This window comes from Mustela nivalis (assembly GCF_964662115.1).
Source record: "Mustela nivalis genome assembly, chromosome: 3".
NCBI lineage: Eukaryota > Metazoa > Chordata > Mammalia > Carnivora > Mustelidae > Mustela > Mustela nivalis.
The window spans coordinates 50,846,341-50,866,398 of record NC_139022.1 but is presented as its reverse complement, the minus strand read 5'-3'; the positions used below and the strand labels follow the sequence as shown (position 1 = coordinate 50,866,398).

Genomic DNA, 20,058 nt, shown 5'->3' with positions numbered 1-20,058 from the left:
ATTATCCTATGTTTCTTTATATCTACATCTGGTATTGTCCTATTTTTTTTATATGTTTGTCCTATGTTGTCCAATGTTTCTTTACATCTACACCTAGTATTGTAGGTATACATAGTTAACAGTCTTAAAGGTGATCAGTGACATTCAATCTTTCCCAGAATAATATTTTGAAGCTCCGTGACAAAAGTTTCATACCTCCCCATATCTTAACATTTATATACATAGCAATGTAATTAAAACCATCAATCATGTGGATTTATTTCACAATGCATATGTTATCTGATGTTTCACATTAAAGCAAAATCCAGATGCTCTAGTTTTCCTTTTACTTAAAACAAAGGTCTACTCTACTGTTTGAGACAGAGATTAAAAACATTTTTGATTATATATTAACCTTGATAGATATTAGATTTATAACTATAACAATTAAGACTGCGACACCAAAAAAAAAAAAAAAAAAAAGACTGAGATACCTAAAAGTTTGCACATCAATGATACAGGAAACTGCTTCTCTTCATCAAAGGGAAGACATAAACCAGAAAACATTAACAGTACAATCCACAATATATCAGAAAGCCCTATGTATCTAGAGAAGTAACCCAACTTTTAAAAAATGGGTAATATACAAGTGAGTACTTAATTAAGAAAACATTCAAATGGCCAATAAGAACATGACAATGTGCTCAAAATCATTTAACTTCAAGAAAACGCAAATAAAAATACAGTGATAAAGCATTGCATTCCCATCAGAATGGCTAAAATTTTTTCATTGAAATATAATTAATGGATAACATATTACTTTCAGGGGGTGTCTGGGTGGCTCAGTGGGTTAACCCTCTGTTTTCGGCTCAGGTCATGGTGTCAGGGTCCTAGGATCAAGCCCTACATCAGGCTTTCTGCTCAGCAGGGAACCCGTTTCTCCCTTTGCCTGCCTCTCTGCCTACTTGAGATCTCTCTCCCTCTATCAAATAAATAAATAAAATCTTAAAAAAAAAAAAAAAGATTGGTCTCTCTTCTTCCCTCTTTTCCCCTCCCCCACTCTATCTCTCAAAAAATAAATGAATAAAAATTTTTAAAAAGCATTAGTTTCAGTAGTACAACACAATGATTTGATACTTGTGTGTTTTTTAAAGATTTTATTTATTTGACAAACAAATATTTATTTGGCAGTGAGAGAGGGAACACAGCAGGGAGAGTGGGAGAGGGAGAAGCGGGCTTCCCAACTGAGCAGGAGCCCGATGTAGGGCTCCCTGCGATCCCAGGACCCTGGGATCATGACCTGAGCCAATGCAGATACTTAATGACTGAGCCACCCAGGCGCCCCTAATGATTTGATATTTGTATGCAGTGAAAATTACCTTAAGAGTTTTCCTACTATTATTGAGATATAACTGACATATATCACTGTATAAGCTTAAAGTGTACAGCATAATGCTTTGACATACATATACTGTGAAATGATTACCACCTTAAGTTTAGTTAGCAACCACTGCCTCATACAGCTACAGTAAAAGGGAAAAGGCAAAAGTATTTTTTTCCTTGTGATGAGAACTCTTAAGATGTACTCCCTTAACAACCTTTATATATATCATACAGCAGTGGTTACCTATAGTCATCATGCTGTACATTATATCCCTACCACTTATCTATAATAGGAAGTTTGTACCTTTTGACCATGTTCCTCCAATTCTCCCTATCCCCCACATCCCCACTCTGGGAACAACAAATATGATCTTTTTCTGAGACTGTTTCTTTGTTTTTTCTTTCTAGAGTCCACATATAACTGAGATCATACATCATCTGTCTTTCTCTTATTTCAAAATCTTAGCATAATGCTCTCAAGGTCCATATATATTGCACAAATGGCAGGATTTCCTTGTTAATGGCTGAATAATACCCATTTTGTATGTGCAGTGTGTGTGTGTGTATATATATACCCCACAGCTTCTTTATCACCTGTCAGTGGACACTTAAGTTGTTTCCACTTCTCAGTTACTATAAATAATGCTGCGACCATGGGTACAGTATCTTTTCAAATTAGAATATTAGTTTCTTTTGAATATAGTGGAACTGAAGTGGAATTGCTAGACCATATGGTAGTTTTATTTTTTGAGAAATCTCTATACTGTTTTCCATAGTGGCTACACCAGTTTACAATCTCACCATCAGTCCCCTTATCTTGACATCTTGACATTTATCTTTTTGATAATGGCCATTCTAATAGGTGTGAGGTGATACCTCATTGTGTTTTTTTTTCTTTTTGCAGTTTTGATTTGCAATTTCCCTAATGACTAGTGATGCTGAATACCTTTTCATGTACCTGTTGGTATTTGTAGCTCTCCTTTGGGAAAATGTCTATTCAGGTCTTTTGCTCATTTTTAATTGGATTAGTAGGGGGTTTTTTTGTTACTGTGTTTAGGAGTTCTTTATATATTTTGGGTATTAACCCCTATATAATTTGCAAATTTCTTTTTTCCATTCTGTAGCCGTTTTACTTTGCTGGCACTTTCTTTTGCTGAGGCTTTTCAGTTTGATGTAGTCCCACTCGTTTTTTTATTTTGTTGATTGTGCTTTGGGTGTCACATTCAAAAAGCATTGCTAAGACCCACGTCCACGAGCTTTTTTCCTTTATCTCCTTCTAGAAGTTTCACGGTTTAGGTCTTACATTTATTTCTTTCATCCATTTTGAGTTAATTTTTATGAGTGGCATAAGACATGCATCTAGGGGACGCGTGGGTGGCTCAGTAGGCTGAGCAGCTGCCTTCGGCTCAGGTCATGATCCTGGCGTCCTGGGATCGAGTCCCGCAAAGGGCTCCTTGCTCAGCAGGGAGCCTGCTTCTCCCTCTGCCTCTGCCTGCCATTCTGTCTGCCTGTGCTCACTCTCTCTTCCTCTCTCTCTCTGACAAATAAATAAATAAAATCTTTAATAAAAATAAATTAAAAAAAAAAAAGACATGTATCTAGTTTCATTATTTTGTCAATGGCTAATTTTCCCAGCACCATTTACGGAAGAGACCATCTTTCCTCCCTTGTGTTTTCTTGGCTCCCGGGTTAAATATTAGTTGACCATACATGCTTGGATTTATTTCTGGGCTCTCAATTCTGTTCCTCTGATCCATTTTTCTGTCAGTACCATACTGTTTTGATGACCTAAGTCTTACAGTAGCTTGAAACCAGAAGTGTGATGCCTCCTATTCTGTTCTTCTCAGGATTGCTTCGGCTATTCAGGGTTTTTTATGGTTCTGAACAAATTTTAAGACTGTTTTTTCCTGTTTCTATTAAAAAATGCCATTGAAATCTTGACATGGATTGCACAGAATTTACAGATGACTTTTACCACTATTGACATTTTAACAATATTAATTCTTCCAATCCATAAACATGAGATAAAATTGTTGGAATTTCTCATGTTGGCCTGGATAACTAGAACTTTCATATATAGGTGGTAGGAATGTAAACTGGTACAACCACCCAGAAAACTACTGGCAACAGGTTTACATCATCTTTATGACTAAGCCACACCTAGAGAAATGAGAGCTTATTTACCTCAACAAAGATATATAAGAATACTTGGAACAGTTTTATTCATAATAGCCAAAAGCAGGGTCCCTGGGTGGCTCAGTTGGTTAGGTGTCTGCCTTCAGCTCAGGCCATAATCTCAGGGTCCTGCAGAGCCCTGCAACAGGCTCTCTGCTCAGCAGGGAGTCTGCTTCTCCCTCTCCCTCCGTGCTTGGGTGCTTGCTCTCCCCCTCAAATAAGTAAATAAAATCTTTAAAAATTAATAATAATAGCCAAAAGATGGATACAGTCCAACACATAAGAAATAAAGCACTGCAACTATCTGTACACTGGAATACTAAAGAGCAATAAAAAGAAACCCAACAACCAATATATGCAGTATAACTCAATCTCACAGATTTACATGGGGACAAACACATAAAACAAAGTACCTAACACAAAATCCTTCTAATATAACCTCAAGAACAAGCAAAACTAATCAATGGTGATAAAAGGCAAAGTACTGCTTCCCTCTAGGAGGTGTGGAAAAACTGGGTATTGACTGAGAAAGGACAGGAAAGAATCTTCTGAGGTGTTGGCAATACTCTGTATCTTGATCTGAATGATGGTTTCACATATATATACACATATATAAAACATTATTAAATTGTTCTGATTAGCTTCCTTCCCTGAACAGTACTTATAATAACAAATAAGAATACACACCTAGTCATGTAGGTCTATATGTGAGAAACTACACTGAAAGTAAATAGTATAATCCAAGTTCCTTGTGAGCAAAACCTGTTAACTTTGTGTTACAAATAGTATCTAACTACACACATGCTTAATGAAATAAATATTGAGGGGCTGCTAGGTGACTCAGCTGCTAAGGATCAAGCCCCACTGTCAGGCTCCTTGCTCAGCAGGAAGACTGCTTCTCCCTTTCCCTCTGCTTGGCACTCCCACTGCTTGTGCGCTCTCTCGCTATGTCTCTTTGTCAAATAAACAAAATCTTTAAAAAAAAGTACTGAAGAAAACTGAGGAATTTTTCAAATTAAAGGAGACTGAAGATATGTAATAATATAATGCAAACACAATGCCTGAGACTGGAAGAGAATCCTGGATGGGGAAGGGGTTGAAACTGTTGAAAAGGAACCTAATGGGGCAACTGGTAAATGTGAACATTAAAAACCTATTAGATAACAACACCTACCAAAGTTAAATTCCTGAATTTGATAACTACACTGTGATTACATAAGGGAACTTCCTAGTTCTTAAAACTTATCTGCATTAGTATTAAGGGATTAAGGTGCATGATGTCTACAATTTACTCCAAAATTATTCAGCAATAATTAAATAAAAACCAAGGAATGTCTGGGTGGTACAGTGGGTTAAGCATGCGACCCTCGGTTCTGGCTCCAGTTGTGATCTCACAGTCAGTCATGAGGTCAAACCCTGGGTGGGGTTTCACATTCATCTTGGAGTCTAGACTCTCCTTCAGCCTCTCCCCACCATGTGCTCATGTGCGTGTGCATACACCTTCTCTCTCCGTAAAATACATAAATAAATCTTAAGGGGCACCTGGGTAGCTCAGTCGGTTAAGTGTCTGACTCTTGATTTCGGCTCAGGTCATGCAACTGAGCCCTGCCTCAGGCTCCAAGCTCAGCGGGAAGTCTGCCTGGGATTCTTTCTCTCTCTGCCCCTCCTTCCCCCTGCTCCCATGCTCGCTCTAAATCTTTTTAAAAACATAAAATAAAAACTGGGGTGCCTAGGTGGCTCAGTCAGCTAAGTGTTTGCCTTTGGGCTCAGGTCACAATCTCAGGGGCCTGAGATCAAGCCCTGCATCAGGCTTCCTGCTCAGCAGGTAGTCTGTTTCTCCTTCTCCCTTTGCCCCCTCCCCCAAAACCCACTTGTAAATAAAAGCCATATGCACATATATAACTGAATATAAAAACCATGTATGGCAAAATGTTAGCAAGCAAATACATTCTTTGTATTATTTTTCTCTATACTACTTGAAATTATCTGTATCAATATATTTAGTGCACTCAAATATATACTGTGTGCTTAGTAAGTTAACAAGTACTATTGGATGCATGGGCTTCAGGAATTAACAGAGCAAGCACTGCTCTTCAAGGAGCTCAGCCTAAAAAAGAAAATAGCTGTAATCAGGACATACATGCCAAGAGGTAGGAAGGTACTATGAGAATACATAACTCAGCTCTGGGTTAAGGTGTGAGTTGTGAAATGGGGTGGTCATCTGGAGAAGGTATCATGGAAAGCATCCTATTCTGCTGGATACACCTGAGCTGGGACTTGAAAGATGAACAGGAGTTAGCCACATAAGAAGAAAAAGGCATTCCATTTAGAGATCTGGGGATGGCGGCTATAGCTGGAATCATATGGAAGGAAGTGGTACAATAAGAAGCAAAATAAAAAGAACCATCAGCACTAAACACAGGCAGCTTCAAACCCTGTACAACCAAACTTATAACAAGTATAATAAAGTAACAGATATAATCTCTCAATTCTAAAAATGATTAATAATCAATTTGCCTCTAAAGTTAGGAATCCACTCTCATTAGACTTACTGGGAAAACTTTTTAGTAACTCACTTACATATAAAGATACCAAAGACAAAAATTTCAATATTATCTTCTGTGGATAAAATTCATTTCTGTATTTTAATACTTAAAATTTCCTAGCACACAGAAAAGGATTAACTTCCCAAATGATATCAGATAAAATTCCTAAAGTAAGATTTAAAAATGTGCTGAAAAAGCACCAGCAAAGACAGATAAAGAAATCCTCCGCCTACTGTCCTTTTATAAACTTACAAGAAGAGGTAGAATAAATCCACCAATAGTTGCTCTGTACAAATTCTATCAAGATTAAATCACAATACGCAGGATTAAATGCATAATAAAGTAGGTTTCATTACAATAAAATGTACTGTTTTGCTAAATAACAAGCAACAAAAATAAGTCCCAAAACAAGTGAATTGCCAAGTATCATTTGCTTGTGCAACAACTGGTGTTTCACAACAACAATAAAAATACACTGAGGTGGGGCGCCTGGGTGGCTCAGTGGGTTAAAGCCTCTGCCTTCAGCTCAGGTCATGATCCCAGGGTCCTGGGATCAAGCCCCACGTCAGGCTCTCTGCTCAGCAGGGAGCCTACTTCCTCCTCTCTCTCTGCCTGCCTCTCTGCCTACTTGTGATCTCTGTCAAATAAATCAATAAAACCTTAAAAAAAAAATACACTGAGGTTATCCTAATGCATCCTTTGAACAATATCGAGAAACCATTTTTCACATCTTTGTCCTAAATCTACTTCACTGAATAAAAGTAATCAGAACCCAATTAACAATGGTGAACCAAAAGGTCAAGGGTTGGAAACTATAATGATGGCACTAAGCTTTCTGTTGACAGTTATATTCACACCTTGTCCCTGAGAAGGCTGCCACTGCTTCTTTCAGTTCAGCCCACAGACACAGCCCTTATGAGTCAGATTCTGCTATAACAAAACACCCCTGGACAACCATAGATAATGAAATAAGAACAGTAACATAACTAAAACAAACCAAATTAATTTGTCATTAGCAACTTAAAAGGGTAAGCACCCATGACAGAACTGCATAACTTAAAAGTCCCAGAAAAAGCGTTTAAGACATCAGCCTAGCTAATGGAAGCTAAAAAAAATTAGACAGAACTCCTCCTTATAGATTAATACAAGGGAAAATTAAAAGAAACATTGTTATTTTTCAGAGGAGTTTGTGGTAATATCCCAATCTGGTTTTAAACTAAAACTTACAGACAGTACATCCTCTCCCTACTACCACCGAACAGTACTGCAGCACCATCAAGTGGCAGAAGGACACAGTACAAGTCTAAGACCACTAAGTGAACACTTTCATTACTCAAAACGGCAACTGCTATGAACTAAAACTTTATCTCACCAATATTCATGTTGAAGGCCTAACCCTCAATGCAACTGTGTTTGGGAAGAGGGCCTGTGAGATGATAAAGGTAAAATGAGGTCATAAGGTTGGGAGCCTAATCCAATAGGGCTGATGCCCTTGTAAGAAGAGGAAGAAACACAGGTGGCTCTGTGGGTTATAAATAAGCCTCTGCCTTTGGCTCAGGTCATGGTCTCAGGGTCCTGGGATCAAGCCCCACATCGGGCCCTCTGCTCAGTGGGGAGCCTGCTTCCCCCTCCCCACTCTGCCTGCCTCTCTGCCTACTTGTGATCTGTCAAAAAAATAAGTAAAACCCTTAAAAAAAAAAAAAAAGAAGAGGAGGAGGAGGAGGAAGAGACATGGCACACTCTGCAATCACAAAGGCACCCAAGAAAGACCAGGTAAGCACAGTGAGAAAGCAGCCACGTGCAAGCTGGGATGAGAGCCCTCACCTGAACCTTATGAGCAGGCAACTTTATCTTGGGAGCCTCTAGAACTGGGAGAGATAAATCTCTGTTGTTTAAGCCACTCAGGCCATGAGACAATGTGCAACCTTAATCTTAAAATTTTTGTCTCTTTATATAACAGAGGCAACCATTTTAAAAATCAGATATAGGGGCACCTGGGTGGCTCAGTGGGTTAAAGCCTCTGCCTTCGGCTCAGGTTGTAGTCCCAGGGTCCTGGGATCCAGCCCCACGTCGGGCTCTCTGCTCAGCAGGAAGCCTGCTTCCTCCTCTCTCTCTCTGCCTACTTGGGACCTCTGTCTGCCAGATAAATAAATAAAATCTTAAAAAAAAAAACCAGATATAAAAGTCAAATTCTAATCCCAAAATTTATTAAAGAAAAGGTTTTTTTCTGACAAGTTCCTTTATCAGCTAAAAGAGGATGTTTCTTAGATAAGAAAGGTTAGAAGAATTATTGTTATTATCAAAAGGGAAAAAATCTTTCCCTGAAATTGAGACTACAGTTCCTAAGAATATTTGCACTTTCCTCAGAGCAAGACAAAAACTCTAAAACAGAAAACCAAAAGTGATTTGAATCAGAAAGGTAAATATTAGAAAATATTTATACTTAAAAAAATCACAAATTACTTCCGTTTTCATCTATGTGTTAAGAAATACTCATTTACAAATATTCCTTGACTGCCTATATTGTAGTAGTCAGGAACATGGACTCCAGTACCAACCACCAGTGTTTTGCATCCCTATTCTGCTGTTCACTGTGAGACCTTGGTATATGACTGAACTCTCCCATAATGGTTGTATTCCTCCCCACAAGACTCTCTATAGCATCCTATCATCAACATTCCATTCTCCCACTCCCCATGCCCCTAAAATATTTCATTTACTTTCTTAGAAACTGTGGTGATCTATAATCATTACTGAAATTAGCACCACATGAATTGGAGAATCTTTTACCTTAGTATCCCAGAGCAGATAAACTAAACTGAAAACTAGGTGCCTCAGCTCACAGGCTAACTGCCTCTGCACCCCCATTCCCTCCCCCAATACTTTATTTCTGCATCATCGTGACTCTTTATAATATAGTGTATAAAACTGATCAGAAGAAAGGTTCTAGTGATAGATGTAGATAATTCCTTAGACATGAGGGGGTAGTTCTCTTCAGTTTTGCAAGTTTAAATACTTGATTTCCTCCAAGTTCCCTCAAAAAGATCCAATTAAAAATACAGATCTCACCAAATTTAGTCCAAATTTAGACTGTTTTCTAGTTAATGCAGTGTCTTTTCTGGACCTAGACAATTATCTACTGCTATAGGATTAACCTAACTCTACATACAGAACTGCACATCAATTCCTCTAAGTAGGATGCTATGATTTCTACTTGTCCTTCCTTTTGAGCAAGAGAATCAGAGTTTGAGGACATAAAAGGGAGACTTTACAACTGCTCCATTTCATCTCCTACCACCTACAAAAAGTAAAAGGAAAGCTCTTAGAGTATATGTCAATTTCTCTCCTGCTACCTAAACAGCTTTATATGTTAGGAGGTGTGTGGATACAATGGCTTTGTCTATAAGCTGTTGAAAACACTTACTTCGGGGACACCTGGGTGGCTCAGTGGGTTAAAGCCTCTGCCTTAGGCTTAGGTAATGATCCCAGGGTCCTGGGATTGAGCCCCACATCGGGCTCTCTGCTAGGCAGGGAGCCTGCTTCCCTTCCTCTCTCTCTGCCTCTCTCTCTGCCTACTTGTGATCTCTCTCTCTCTGTCAAATAAATAAATAAAATTAAAAAAAAAAAAAAACTTACTTCAATTAGCTGTTCTATATTAAATTTAAAATGCAAACCATTAATGGTTTTTCTGTGTTAAATAACTTCTAGTAGTTTATAAGAATTTTAATTATTGCTCACTAATAATTACATCCAAACTTAAACTAGGTGGTGAACATTGCTGCAGCAAAACACTGAATTAAAAAAAATAGTAAGGCAACAGATCAAAATGAGATTTGCCACAAAATCTATACTGCCATCTCAAAAATATTTCTTTTCTTTTTTTTTAAAGATTTTATTTATTTATTTGACAGAGAGAGATCACAAGTAGGCAGAGAGGCAGGCAGAGAGAGAGAGAGAGAGGAGGAAGCAGGCTCCCTGCTGAGCAGAGAGCCCCATGCGGGACTTGATCCCAGGACCCCGAGATCATGACCTGAGCCGAAGGCAGTGGCTTAACCCACTAAGCCACGCAGGCGCCCCTTCAAAAATATTTCAAAGTTAATCACTAACACCTAAGGTTCACCTCAAGTTATTAAGTCCTTACATAACTCTTCTTAATAAATGTGTATCTCACAGAGAAATTAAGTAGCTCACCCTAAGTCTCTAGGCTACTAACATATATGAGAACTATTAACAGGAAAAAAAATCTTTCAACTCCTAGGCTAGTTTTCTTTCCATTATATCATGCTTCTTTATAGCTCAGGGTCTCAAATTTCAAGGATAAGATGTAGTGCAGTTAAGTGACCAAGGAACTGATAAATAAGAATACAGTCCACACGGTGTCTGGGCGGCTCAGTGCGTTAAGCCTCTGCTTTCAGCTTACGTCATGATCCCAGAGTCCTGGGATCGAGCCCCACATCAGGATCTCTGCCTAGCAGGAAGCCTGCATCCCCCTCTCTCTCTGCCTGCCTCTCTTCCCACTTGTGATCTCTATCTGTCAAATAAATAATTAAAAAAAAAAAAAAGAATACAGTCCACAGCATATCACAAGTAATACATAATTACATAATTAACACCAAGCAAATGTCTAGACAATAACTTATAAAAGTTCCGAGACTATTATCGGGTAGTGCTCATGAATTAATTTTTTAAATACATGGCATTTTAATTAACAATAAACTTTAGAAATTTTCCACTCTACAAAATGACTAGAATCAGAAAGACAAGAAATAACAAGTGCTGGTGAAGATGTGAGAAAAAGAAACTTCCATGCATCTGTTGGTGGGAATGCAAACTGGTGCCACCACTGTGCATAACTGTATCAGGTTCCTCAAAAAATTAAAAATAAAAATAACCACATGATCCAGTAATTCCACTACTAGGTATATATCCAAAGAATACAAAAACGCTAATTTGAAAAAGTATATGCACCCTTATGTTTATTACAGCATAATTCGTAACAGCTAAAACATGGAAGCAACCCCAGCATCGACTTGACAGATGACTGAATAAAGATACGGTGTGTGTACGCACACATACACACAGGAGTATTACCCAGCCATAAAAAAGAAAGATCTTGCATTTGCAACAACATGGATAGATCTAGAGGGTATTATGTTAGGTGAAATAAGTCAAACAGAGAAAGACATTACCATATGATTTCATTTATATGTGGAATCTAAAAAACAAACAACAGAAACAGGCCCATAAATAGAGAACTGATGGTTTCCACAGGGGACAGGATTGAGGGATGGGCAAAATGGATGAAGAGGGGTGGGTAGTACAGACTTACAATTATGGACTGAGTAAGACATAGGGATGAAAGGTAGAGTATAGGGAATATGGCCAATGGTATTTTAATAACAGTGTATGGTGACAAATGACAGCTACACTTGTGAGCATAGCATAATGTTTAGACTTGAATCGCTATGTTGTACACCTGAAACTAATATAACACTGTGTGTCAACTATACCTCAATTAAAAAAAATTTATTCACTCTAAATCTCATTGATAAATAAACTCAGATACTGGATACAGAGCTACTTCGTGGCAATCCTTCAGGCAAAAAAGATCATTTGAGCTGGGTCTAGATAGGATTTGAATAGGCAGGAAGAATAGAGAAACTTCCAGTTAGGGAAATAATATAAGCGAAGTTTAAAACTGAAACAAAGCAGTCAAATTCAGAGACAGAGAATAAATTCTTCTGACCGAGAACAAAGACAAATTTAGGAATAGCTAAATTTTCTGTTGGGGATAAGGGAGGGAGTTTCAATATTTAAAAGAATTAAATTTCATCTTATAGACAACAGGAAGCTAGAGAGGGTTCTGAGCAACAAACGTAAATTTCTTAGAAAAGCCCAAATTGTGTCTGGAAGCCAAGACTATAAACATAAAACAAGGACTGTAATTGCCAAAATGTTTTACCAATTACAAATCCAACTCTTAAAAAAGGGTAGAGAATATATCATCAAAATAGAAAGGAGTTAGAGATAACAATTAAAAATGGGCAAAAAAGAAAATGTAGGGGCGCCTGGGTGGCTCAGTGGGTTAAGCCTCTGCCTTCAGCTCAGGTCATGATCTCAGGGTTTTGGGATTAAGCCCCGCATTGGGCTCTCTGCTCAGTGGGGAGCCTGCTTCCCCTCTCTGTCTGCCTCTTTCTCTCTCTGTCAAATAAAGAAAGAAAAAGACAACCTTAAAAAAAAAAAAAAAAAAAGGAAAGAAAAAGAAAATGGAAACAAATTAAGGGAAGAATAATAGAAAAGATATGGGCAAAAGCATCGTTATAAAAGATAAGTTACTTCGTGCAGTCAAGTTCTAGAAAGAGGATTTGATGGTCCAAATAATAAATCTCCATGGCTAAAAAGCACACTCAAAGCATAATCACCAAATATTACTAGGTTTCAAACTGCAGGAACTCACCTCTCTAGCAGCACAATCATGAGGAGCTTCTTCTTTATTTACTTTTCCTTTTGGAAATCCCCAGCCTGATTTTGCTAGATACCCCTGAACCAGTAGTACCTATAAAAACAAGCAGAGGTAAATATAAAACTTGCTTTCTCCTTACTTCAAGTAACTGTCATAACCAATAATTTTATACAATACTTGATTTTAATATCTTCTAAGAGTCTGACTATACCACTACTAGTGTGAAGGCAGGCATTCTGACCATTTTAAAGTATTTCTCCAACAATTAAATGACTTTTTTTTTGCAGTAAGTCATACTACAAGTAGAAAATAGTAAGACCCAGAATGCAGACAAAATATGCAAAATTTGCCCTTTTAGCACTAAAGTCTATTTTAAAACCTGTTTAGAACAAAATAACACATATTTTACTAATAAGATTAAAACAGCTGATCACTGCACTAAAAATCTTTTATTACACTCACATTTTCAAGTGTCTCATCAAGAATAATTGCACCATAGGTTGGTACTCCCATTTTATATTCTTTCCACTCATCCAAAACTTTTTCCACATCTTCACCTTGAGGCAGCAAAAATGGACAATGACTGAAGAGTATACATAGTGTTAAGGAAGCTCCTCTCTCTAAATATAGCTTGAGTATTTATATACAGATAGAAACCTATTTAAATCAACTATGAATTTTATATGAAATTACTCAAATCTTCACCTAAGTTTCCCCTTATTTATTTTTTCCACATTTGTTTCCTCCTGAACAAGTAAATAAATAAATCTTAAAAAAACAAAAATAAAGACAAAAACAACAAAAAAAAAAACAACAATCAAAGAAATACTAACTCTGGGTATTAAGGAAGAATAGCCTCTTTCAAAAGAAATTGGGCATGGTCCCCCCATACTGGACAGTGTAAAAACTTACTTTTTTAAAGTAAATAAAGCCTAAACGTGTAAAGTATATGCTCAGCCTTCCAATTCTCCATGTCATCAAATGTCTCATCACTACAACACTGTTAATTATGAAAAAGGTGAGAAAAATTTTAATTTTTGAGTGTTTCTCAAACCAAGGACATATGCTTAAGGTTCCTCAAGTCCTCTATGAAAACACATATTCTATATATTCTGTGTTTTTATTTTGATGTTAACCTAAAAACATGTACTATGAGCATATTTTCAATCATTTGGATGATGACATATATCAAGTACTACAACTTGATTTCAGAGACCATACTGATACTAGTACTACTCTAACTGCTGTGGGCTACCAAAAACGGAAGAAAGTTAATACATGAAAGATACATTAGGATCAAACAATATCCCAGCACAAAAAAAAAACAAAAAAAAACAAAAAAAAAAATTTCTTAACAGACGTAGAAAAAAAAGATGTGCAAAAACGGGTAGTACAGGTGTATCAAAATACCCTCAAAGAAGCATTATATTCATGTTGTGACTGGCAGCTAGTTGGTTTTAAAAAATCACATTAATTCATTTTATGAAAACATATTTTAAGTTCTATAAGCTTTATATTTAAATTTTTATTTTGGTTTTATACTTGAAGTGAAAATTACAGAGGCCATCAAAGAGCCCCCCCAAAAATCAACCATCTATGACAACATTGTAATTAGACAGGCACTAGGTTAACCTCAATATAATTAATACAATCTCAATACAATGCCTTCAGTTGGGGAAAGTGAGAAAAAAGAATAAAGTATGGATACAATATCAACCATTCCATGAAGCCCTACAATTCTAGACAGGCTTGCTAACATTCTGGAAAGGTACTTCCCACTAACAGTATGGCTTTAAATGTTTACAAAAACCCCTAATGAGTTTTAAAGTTATCACAGGCTTTTTAGAATCTATATATAAATTTTAATTAAATGTTTATTTCTTCCATTAAAAGCTTTACCAGAGGAAAACATAAAAATACACCAGGAACAGAGATAACTCCTTACAGTTCTATACCTAGATTATAGCTTCTTAAAAGCCAAATCCTTCATGATTTCTCCACGGAAATCTATGACCAAGGCTTTAACAAAGATAATGTTCAATAGAACTTATGTCCCCCTCTGACTCCTCTTTTACTTTTTTAAGATTTTATTTATTTACTTGAGAGAGAGAGAGGGAAAGAGCATGAGAGGAGAGAGGGTCAGAGAGAGAAGCAGATTCCTGGCTGAGGAGGGAGCCCAATGCAGGACTAGATCCCGGGACTCCAGGATCATGACCTGAGCTGAAGGCAGTCGCTTAACCAACTGAGCCACCACAGCACTCTCCTCTTTTACAGCTTCATAGTTAATCAGCTTGATCATTTCTGCCACTGAAATGTCTCTTCAGTGTTTAGTCCCTCTACTATGGCTTAGGACCTTATTGCTACAATGTCAAGTAATTTGACAACCTATCCTCTGGTTTAACCTATCCCGCCAAGTAAGTCTTCTTGAATACCATTTTCAAATGATTTGCATAATATTCCTTAACCTTGCTCAAAAATGTTTTATGGCTAACATATTTAGAACAATCAGTGTTATGTTCATATTCTACAGTGACCTAGTTGGGGTTGGGGGGGGGGTGTCTTTATTTCATGGAGCTCAGGGAAAATTATAGGGAGCTGAGTACAAGGGTTATTTTCATTCTTAGTCCAATTCTAGCACAGTTTAGTGAACTTGTGAATGTAATTCCATTTGAATACATGATTTATAGTTAAAAACAATGACTTACAGAATAAAAATCAGTTTGGCTCAAGGTTTAAGAACCCACAAATAATCCCTATATACCTGCCATCTCTTCCTAATGTGTCCCCATAAGAACTGTCTCCTCAATACAAACTAATTTACTTCCCGAGATATCCCTTGTATTTTCCAACTCTCTAATTTTGCTCAATCCTTTTCTTTACATGGAACATACTCCCCACTCCTCTCTTTATAAAATCCTATATTCCCTTATAAACACAGCTTTGCCCCCCACCAAAAAATCTCTGAATTCTAAAAACATTTCCTATTAGAACCATAAGTAATTCATCAATTTTTTTTTTTTTTTTTTTTTTTTTTGCCTTGTAACATAGCTTCTCTTATAATCTTTAGTTTGTGAGACACCTGGGTGGCTCAGTCAGTTGAGCATCTAACTCTCGGTTCCAGCTTGGGTCATGGGATCCAACCAGAGTCGAGCCCTGCATCAGGCTCAGCGGGGGAGTCTGCTTAAGATTTTCTTCTCCTCCCTTTCAAATACATTAATTAATAAATCTTTAAAAATAATTACAATAATAATCTTAAATTTCCAAGTGTATCTTTGATAACTGAGAAATTGATAGGTTTCTATCTTATTTGTAAGAAACTTCAAAAGCAAAGACTTCTTTGCACTTGCCACAAAACTAAAAACACTGCTTTTAACACATTAAGTATTCAATAATTATTTAAGAATTTCTGTCCCAGAAAGGTAGTGAATTAAAGATCATCTGATTAAATGGAACAGCAAGAATAAACTAAAAATAACAGGTCAGTTCTAGAAATAGGCTAGTTATTTCTGAAAGAGAAAAATCAAATTTAATTCTAATCATCAGTGCACATTTCAAGGGGTCCTCTACATAAAAATAAAAACAGTATTAAATTCTGCCTACTATTCATATTTGACAGTTTTTAGAAATCAAGGATGTTCACCTAATAACTCATAAATCTCAAAGGCGATCAAAAGAAATCTGTGCTGAAATGTTTTCTTAGCAACAGTGAAAGACAGTCATAATAATAAAAGGATATCAGCTTTAGCAAAGTCTCTTATCCCACACTGAGGTAATCCTGGTGTGTTCTGCATGTAGAAATCCAAGTAAAACCAATGGGCAAGCTCAATTTGAAAACACACTCGGATAGCATTGTCTCTTTCCTCGCTGGGAATATGCAAAATAAATCGGCTGTCAAAAACAAAAAACATATTAAAATTACATTTACAGACTGTAATGATTTTAACCTACTTAACTGCTTCACCCCTGACCCGCCAGCATAAAAAAGGGACCAAGAACAGTGCTGATCAAGGAAGCAAAATTTGGGGGAAATTATTATAGTCAGAGGAGTCTGGAAGGCAGCTATGCTCACCACTATGGCACCAATGCTGCACAAGGTAGAGGAGTCTGGAAAAAAAAAGTTTATCACAGGTATCTCACTCATAATAGAATTTTTTTAAGAGACCTCCTAAGAATATACACAAATATTTTCATTCATTCAAACAGGAAAGATGTTAGGTGCTTAATCTCCACATTTAAAGTATTATAAAGAGACATTAAAGAAATCAACTCTGTTCATTAATAGAACAGATAACCTCATCTGCAGAATCTGAGTTTAAAATAAAGTATACTCACTTTTTAAAATCCCAAATTGTCTTTTCCAAGTACATTTGAAGGGAGCTGGAAATATATATATAGTATATATACTACATACATATGTAAAATACACTTTATTATTTGTATGTGATGAAAATAATGAAGCCTTCTTTGTGCCAACAAGTCAGAATTTAAAAAACTAAGTGAACTTAGGGATTTACAGCATTCGTTAAGCAATCACCAACTGCTTCTTCCACTACATCGCCTTGTTTGGTAATGACCTCGGGAGAGAAGACTGAACTACATTTAAAAAAAAAAAAAAATCCATTGGTTTTTGAGTTATTTAAAAAAATTAAAACTTAGTATCACCTAGCTTGATCACTCACACTATTCACTAGCAAATATTCTTGGCAGGTTTCTGAGTTTCAAATCGACCTCAAAACCATGTTTTTAAATTATAAAAATAATGTAACATTCCACAGAGGAATGAATATGTAAATGTTAAGACAAATGTAGGTAAAATAATCTACATTTCAATACAGAAAAACTTTGAGGAAAAGGGAACTTAAAGAGCATATATACTAAGAAGAAAATGTGTAACATGCAACTCTGATAGCATTAGCTAATACAAAAATCAAAACTCTTCTACATGGCATTTGAGAGCCAGTCCTTGCTCACCTGCATAACCTCTTACTCTGTAAGTTCTTTATACCCAGCGATACCAAATTCTTGGAAATGTCCTAAACTATCATCCACATACTATATTTACTTCCTTTTCCTTGTACATCTAGCAAACTCCTGATTTGTCCTTCATGACTTACTAACACTACTCTCTTATGTAGACACACCAGGCTCCTCTGAACAATTGAGGACTCCCACTCCTTTACAATTATATCGCTTTTACTATTATTGTCCACAAACTCCTCCGAATTAGTTCACTGAGATAATGTACTCTATTCTTGTATATTTTTATTCCCATAGTCTAGTAAATTGTTTAACAATACTTTGAAAGTGATATACTGATAGTTATAATATAATGTTTAAATGCTTACCTAGGTTCCTATTCTGGTTAGATGAAACACACACAATCCACTCTGTCCCTCCAATAAAATGCAGCTATTAAAACCTTAACAAAGGGCGCCTGGGTGGCTCAGTGGGTTAAGGCCTCTGCCTTTGGCTCAGGTCATGGTCCCGGGGTCCTGGGATCAAGCCTCGCATCGGGTTCTCTGCTCTGCAGGGAGCCTGCTTCCTCCTCTCTCTGCCTGCCTCTCTGCCTACTTGTGATCTCTCTCTCTGTCAAATAAATAAATAAAATCTTTAAAAAAAAAAAAAAAACCTTAACAAAATGCACAGAGCAGCTATTGGAGGACTACGAAAAGTAAATAGTAGTAGGAAGGCTGGGGAAGACAGTATTCCAAGTGAATTTACCATTTTTCCACCTTCCAGTATCGCCTAGGTGGACTGGGGTTTGGAGGTGAGCACCAGCACGAACAGAGACAGCCCTAGAAGCCTTCTAATTCTGCCTCAAGGATGGAGAGAGGAGTCTAAGTAGATCTCCTAACACTTGAAGATAGGAAAATTCTTCCTTTCTTTTCTCCTTTCTCCCATGCCCCAGCCCACAAGCAATGCCATCGTGGTTAGAGGTGGCTCCAAGAGTGGCTTTAACAGAGACCCACAGAGGCTAAAACTCTAAGGAACAGGAAACTTCCTCTTGAATCCTAAGAACTGTGTGGTTCCAAGAGAGTAGGGCCAATCTCCACAGCTTTTATTCTAACATCCAGATGCTCAGTCTCAGATATAAGCAGAAACACATGAAGTGTGAACACCAGAGTGGCTCTCTGGCTACAGAACCCAAAAGGACAGACCCAAAGAGCCAATATGTAGCAAGGAGAGCGCAAAAGAGAAGCAGCTCAGGAAAATGGTCCTGGGAAATTGTTTCTGAACAAGGCTCAAGCCCAAGCTACACAAGCTTGGATCAGACAACAAACAGCATACCACCAACTTTGCGAACTGAACTCTGACACAGACCACTGCTAAGTCTCAGAATAGCCACTGGAAGGTAAAACAGAACAAACAGCAATGCAAAAATCTAAACTTTTATCTGATTTTATCTTACTTAACACATCTCTAAAACAAACTCTGGTTTTTATTTTCTAAGTTTGGGGCATTATTTCCATTATGGAATTAACTCTATTCCCACTCCCATTCTACAACCCCTTCTGATCTTTCCACCCACTCAACAAAATTCTATCAGTTTTGGTTAGGCTGTCAACTTCAGCACTACTAACATTCTGAAGGAGGCAAATCTACGCTGGAAGGAGCTTTCCTGTGCACTGGATGATGGTCAGCAGCAACCCTAGCCTCTACCCATTAGAATGTCAACAGCCCTCCCCACCCAAGGTGAAACAGCCAAAAAGATCTCCTAATATTACCAAATGTTCCCTGAGGGGAGCAAAAATCACCCCCACTGATAACCAGAGTTAGATCAGCACTCAGTCTTTCCATTACTATGACTGTAAAAGTAATTCACAACTAAGCCACATAGTAAGCTAGGCTTACTTTTCCTTTCCTGCACAATCCTTCGTTCTTACCATAATTAATGTCTTATCACTGCATTTGCTTTGTGTTCTCTATTACACCTGTCATTAATTCAATCTTCCAATAGTTTCCTAAATTTTTTTTCTCAGATGTTAATTCAAACACATAGTTTCATCTTGAAGAATATCTTTGAGAATTCTTATCTATTCCAGTCTGAGCTGGTTGTCATCTATGACTGTCTACAACAATCATACACATCTGTCATCCTACGTTGTCCTTTCACTGGCATCCCATGGCTCCCTATGCCTCTATCTCATTAGATTTCCTGTTTCTTGTACCCTGTCTTTCTCCTCAATCTTCTTTCCTCTTTTCATTGAAGTATATTCTCCCAAATCTTCTGGTGAATGATGCAAGGGAGATAAATACTGAGACACTCTGTATCTCAAAATACCTTTATCTTCATATTTGACAACTAGCCTAGTTACAGAATTATAGGTTGAAAATAATTTCCTTCATAGTTTTGAAGACAATGCTGTCTCTTGCCAGCCTCCAATTTTGATATTGACTGAAACCATTCAGATTCCTTTGTCTGGCATTTTTTTTTTTTTTTTTTGGCCTGGAAGATTCCAAGTTTTTCCTTCTGTCCCTAGTGTTCTGAAATTTTCCAGTTGTCTATTATTT

At 37.1% G+C, this 20,058-nt stretch overlaps 1 protein-coding gene across 3 annotated transcripts in view; it reads right to left on the bottom strand.

Moving 5' to 3' along the window:
* DCP2 (decapping mRNA 2) overlaps positions 1 to 20,058 on the bottom strand; it is a 54,543-nt gene that overhangs the window by 20,312 nt on the left and 14,173 nt on the right. For all 3 annotated transcript variants that reach the window (XR_014309780.1, XM_082723723.1, XM_082723724.1), the window contains exons 2-4: positions 16,283 to 16,434; positions 13,009 to 13,136; positions 12,541 to 12,639 (exon numbers count right to left, since the gene is read on the bottom strand). Coding sequence is in view for 2 of the 3 variants with exons in the window: in XM_082723723.1 (XP_082579849.1) it covers positions 12,541 to 12,639; positions 13,009 to 13,136; positions 16,283 to 16,434 (379 nt within the window). In the remaining variant the exon portion in view is untranslated. The remainder of the gene's footprint in view (positions 1 to 12,540; positions 12,640 to 13,008; positions 13,137 to 16,282; positions 16,435 to 20,058) is intronic.